This window comes from Triticum aestivum, chromosome 7B (genome assembly GCF_018294505.1).
Source record: "Triticum aestivum cultivar Chinese Spring chromosome 7B, IWGSC CS RefSeq v2.1, whole genome shotgun sequence".
NCBI classification, from domain to species: Eukaryota; Viridiplantae; Streptophyta; class Magnoliopsida; order Poales; family Poaceae; genus Triticum; species Triticum aestivum.
The window spans coordinates 115,332,076-115,337,500 of NC_057813.1; the positions used below are offsets into that span (position 1 = coordinate 115,332,076).

General features: G+C 45.4%; 1 protein-coding gene across 2 annotated transcripts; it reads left to right on the forward strand.

The window, feature by feature from the left end:
- Positions 1-205: 205 nt before the first annotated feature.
- Positions 206-4,069, forward strand: LOC123161809 (uncharacterized). Of its 2 annotated transcripts, none has more exons than XM_044579624.1 (4): positions 206-1,279; positions 1,758-1,802; positions 1,890-2,022; positions 3,315-4,069. In XM_044579624.1, the coding sequence occupies exons 1-4, from the start codon at positions 1,220-1,222 to the stop codon at positions 3,317-3,319; spliced, it is 243 nt and encodes an 80-aa protein (XP_044435559.1). In that variant the 5' UTR covers positions 206-1,219; the 3' UTR covers positions 3,320-4,069. The 2 variants fall into 2 exon arrangements, with proteins under 2 accessions (XP_044435559.1, XP_044435558.1); XM_044579623.1 differs by having other exon boundaries at positions 211-1,279; positions 3,628-4,069.
- Positions 4,070-5,425: the final 1,356 nt, after the last annotated feature.

The window sequence follows — 5,425 nt, forward strand, 5'->3', positions numbered from 1 at the left end:
CTTTGCCGTCCGCTGGCTGACGGCAAAGAGGAAGGTGGCACCCACTAACGAAAAAACTAACGGCCACTTTCTTTGCCGTCTGCTAGCGGACGGCAAAGAACCCAAAAGAAGATGACAAAGAAAATAACCTAACGTATCTAACGGCCGCCCCCGGCACACACCCACCCACGACCCACACAGCCTCGGGCCCCACCCACGATGCACACACACCCAACCCACGCGCACACACACCCGCATTGGATCCCATCTCTCTCGTCTTCCTCGATCCCCTTTCTCCACCCCACGCTGCCGCCAGATTTCGACGATCCCCGCCGTTCCCCACCGCCCAGCTCTCCTCCTGGTGGTCACCTATCCCTGCTCACCATCTCCACTGACCGGTTTCTCTCCTTGCCCAGGAGAGTCCCGCCTCCTCGCCGCCAAGGCCGCCGCCGCCCGCCGCCTCGAGTGGCGCTGCCTCCTCCTCGAGCGACGCGCCGCAGACCTCGCCTCCCGTGCCTTCGCCGCCCGCGCTGACATCGACGCCACCCACACACGCCAGGGTGCCTCTTCCTTCGACGACCACGCCACCCAGCGCCACCAGCACGCCGCCGCACCACCACCGAGCTTCCAGCTCTCCCTGTCCCAATCGCCTCCTTCCTCCGGCAACCACGCCACCCAGCGCCACCAGGATGTCGCCGCACCACCACCGAGCTTCCAGCTCTTCCCGTCCCAATCCCCTCCTCCGGCCGGCCGCTCCTCCCTCTCGTCGGTCAAAGGTGACATTTTTAGTAGCCGGGGTGATCGATTCGTGGCGGCGGTGCTCGATTCGTGGGCGGCGGTGCTCGATCCGTGGACAGCGGTGCTCAATCCATGTTGGAGCAGCGGGAGAAGGAGGCCAGGGTGGAGATCGTGGTGCGGGAGCGGGAGCTCGGCGAGACGGTGGCGGTGGCGGGGGGGCAGCTCCGGTCGTCCACGCTCCTCGTCAGCCTCCATGACAAGAGCTTCCTCTACAGGCAACTGAATAAATTCAGCTATCTGAACTCGCTGGGAGCTGCCAGGCTATGAATTTGCTTCTGTTCTCGTGACTTTTTGTCAGACCGCCGAGCCCGTACGCCGGTGTGAGCTTCCTGGGCTGCCGGGTGCTCGCCGTCCGGCAGCAGACCACAGTGCGACACGGGGGCGGTGGAGGCCGAGCTCACCCAGCTCGAGACCATACGGTGGCAGTAGGAGACTGAGCACCATGTGGTGTGGGCGCCGATTCAAAATCACTAGCGAGTCCTACTTCAACTGCAATGCAATGGTGAGCCTCACTTGCCATCCTCCCTCTCTTTTTCTTTTGTGAGAACTGCATTTCAGTTTGGAGTTTGCTTTGCTGTGTGTGTGAGAGAGAGGTACCATGGTGGCTAGCTTTAAGTTGTCCTGTGATTTTGTTTCCACCTAAATTAGCTATATGAACACTTCCTTGTTGTTTGTATACACCGTCGAGTCAAATTGCCTAGCTTGTTTAAATATGTGCAAGACTAGTATGGTCAGGAAATTGGTACTCCAGGATAATAATCCAGTTAGTTTCATCTTCTCTTGATGTTAATTTACATGAGAGGACCCCTGTTGCTGCAATTCATCAATCCAATGACAAAAATAAACTTACTTTTGGTTTGCTTGTCTGAAATGAAATGAAGTAAAATAAAGTGCAGCCCATCTTCACTTTTCCTTGCTTCCTTGTTTTGATTTGATTGTAAATAAATAAGATCTCATTTCATTTGGTTTGCTTGTGTCAGGGAAAAGAAGCAAGGAGTACAAGGAACACACATTATGTTAACAGAGTAAGTGATCCCATATTCCCATTGGATTGAGATACCTCTTTTTTTCTGACGACAACATGTTTTTGATCTTGCTGGCTGCAATGGCAGATGAGCGTCTTGAGCTGGTGCGGCGTTCGTGCGGGGCTGGTGCACGAGGTAGGAGCCAGCTGCACTCGCCTCTTCTTCCCCAGAGGGTGCAGGAGACGTTCCTCGCCCACACTTAATTCAGTGAAAAGATTCAGTTAGTTGTTCTCCTGTATCTCTGCATACTTAATTCAGTTTGGTTGCAGTAGTTTCTCTCTGATGGTAGTACTTGTATCTTTGCATACTTAATTCACTGAATTTGGTTGCAGTAGTTGATTCAAGTGAAAAGATTCAGTTAGTTTTCCAGTAGTTTTGCTGGAGTAATAAGGAAAAGTTGCAGTAGTTTGTCAATGTTAACCTTGACGTATCTGCAGTTTTAGTCACTGCTTGCTACTCCTCCTTATAACTGCAGTTTAGTTGCTTCAGTCGCTGCTTATTTCTTTAGTAGCTAAATAAGTTTAGTTTAGTTTAGTTGAAGTGAGCTGCGTTCTTGCTGCGGCCTTGCGTATTTCATTTTGTGTAGTCGAACTACTCCATTTTGCTTTTATGTTGTTCAACTAAATGAATCTACACAAATCTAAATGGAGTGGTTCATACAAACCACTAGCTAGACCTTTACTTTCTCACATTACTAGTTCCAGTGTCACTACCAGTCAGACTTTTCTTACTAGTGCTATATTTAGAGGCATTTGTTCCTCTGCTTGAAGTCTTATCAACTCCAGTAGCCATATAATCAATATATACTCCATCATATTCATCCCTTAGCCCCATTTTCCCATTTGTATCGTTGCTTGAGTAGTTAAGCTGTCAATCTACTTTGCTACCAAAAAGTTGTATTAATGAGTAATGACTGAGTTCAGTTTTCATTCTCCATTGTTAAATAATGTACTGATCTGTAGGAGTATTCCAGATTTGGTGTAGGAGTAAAAATTAACTAAATCCTTTTCCAGTTAATTAAAATTAACTGAATTCTTGCTTCTCACTCCTTTTTCTCTTCTCTTACATTAGTTCAAGATCTTCTTCATTTAATTAGCAGTAGTGTAGGAGTAAAAGCTTACAAAAAGACCAAATCAGATTTAGCACTTGCAGTACTATGGCACTTGTACTAATATTTCTACTTACTCCTATTAATATTGCCAGTGTTTAATTCTGTTAATATTGCTAGTGTTTACTCATTTCAATTAGTGCTAATGTTTACTCCATGTCAATATTACTTTTACTGTCATGGTCATGTTATTTGAACCTTAAGGCTTTGTGCACCTTATTTGAACTTTCAGAAACCAGCCTAATTTCCTTAGGTGAACTCATAATATGACAATTGTTTCAGAAACAACACCCTTTTCAATACATCAATTCTGCCTTTTCTTGTCAAGAAACAACACCCTTTTCAGTACATCATCTGCAAATTTGATTCACTTAGTGTTACTCCTAACTGAATTCCTTTGGCAGTGTGAAAGAAAGAGAACTCGAGCCAAGGTGATGGTGATGGAAATGAATGAAAGAAAGAGAAGCTAGTAAATAAAGAAACTGAGATTTAGTTTGATTTGGAGCGCCTCTTGTTGTACCATAGTTCCTTCTCTTGGAGTAGTACTTGTACAACAGGTTTTGGATTGGGAGGGGAAAATGCTCTTCCTTCAGTCTCTGTTGAAGTCAAACCCATCCATGCAAAATATGTACTGTAGTACAATTAATGTAGATGAATATATATGCCTTGCAGTTTTATCGTGCATGCCATTCAACTAACTTGCTCTTGTCCATGCAGATGGAGTAGGAGGACGAGCAGCAGCAGCAAATCAGCCTGATGATGATGGGGTGCAGAAGGCAATGGTGATCATGCTGATGGCATGAAGAAGGCTGATGACCACAACCTGGACCTTTTGGCATTTAGAGATGGAAAACACAGGCGGCGTGGAGACAACAACCTGGACCACCCACCTCCCTTGCCTTTTTAATTTTGGTTGTGGTGGTTGCATCACCGTCGCGGTCGCAAATCAGTATGTAGTGTGCTTGTGGAGTTGGGTCTGGACTGCAGTGTCCATCTAGTAGGTTAGGTGTTGTTGCTGCTAGATCCCATGATGCTCACCTAAGTTTTGTGTTATGTGGAGGCCAACCTTTGTGATCTTATTTGTCGACACTTGTGTGATCTCGTCTTACTTTGTGATACAAGTTGTACGATATATATGTTTTTATGGATGATCTTATGATGTTCTTCTTTTCCTGTGGTCTGTGTTAGATATTTGTGATATATGCATGGGCTATACATATGAATATGAATTGCTGAACATACTGTAAATCAATGACAGAGATGGCAAAGAAGGAGATTTGCCGTCCGCCGTTCCTGCCTTTGCCGTCTGCCGTGGCAGATGGCAAAGTAGCTAATTCCTTTAGTGTTTCTCTCATGCATGCATGCACACACACTACCAGTTGGCATTATCCATCGCACACATGCAATCTTTTTCTTCAGGTCGGTCTCCCATGAAGGCACACACCCACACACATCCCCCTCTCCATCATATCGGGCATTCTTTATCTCTCACGCATGCATGCGCAACAATCAATGTTCCTCTATGTATGTGTGTATATAGCTAGGTCTTTCATAGTTTTCCACACAAACCGATCAATCGATATATCCACTGAGGTCTCAGCCTCTTTCCCATGTCCACATCGATCAATCTATACATCTCTATATAGGATTAACATATATAGCTAATACACCCACATTAATTATATATCCAACGTCCCCCTCTCAACATCCATGCCTTCCGCTTCATCTCTCAAACGCGTGCACAATGGCGAAGACAGGGGGCAGTAAGGGCCATCCCCCCCCCCCAACATCACTATATATCGAGGCTGATATGAATGTGATCATTAGAGAATTGCTGCTAAAAATGGTTTAAGTTCATGAATTGACCCTCCTCATAAAGGATTAGCAATGCTTGGCCCCTAGCTCATTTATTTTTCATGGCTCCGCCACTGCGTGCAACAGCGCATGTTCTCGCCCCCTCTCTCTAAATATCAATCTCGCACTTGTGCATTCCTTCATAGTCTCCCCCCACTCGGCCCCTCGCACCATCTTCTAGCCCCCCACCAAATTTTGCCACATGTACAATCTAGCAGACTCCATGGTTGAACTTAAGCATAATGCACAAACCTCAAAACAACAGTGGTTTTCTTTTGTTCTAGAATCTTCCGTATCATAACTGCCCAAACTTTTTTTCTAGTTGAATTGCCATTATTTGTTTTTTTACTTTATGCTTTACAACGCACAATTCCATGAATCATAAAATAGATTAAGGGCTTCTTTGATTCAAAGGATTCTCAAAGGAATTTTGGAGGATTCTAATCATTAGGAATTTTTCCTATCTTGGTTGTTTGATTCGTAGGATTGTAAACCATAGAAATTTTTCCATATGATTCATTTGCACTAGATTTCATAGGAAACATCCCATCCACTCAAACCTCTTTGAAAGAATTCTGCGTTTTTTCTATGCACAATCAAACACTCGTACAATCCTGTAGGATTCAAGACGACATTCCACTATAATCCCATGTTTTTCCTA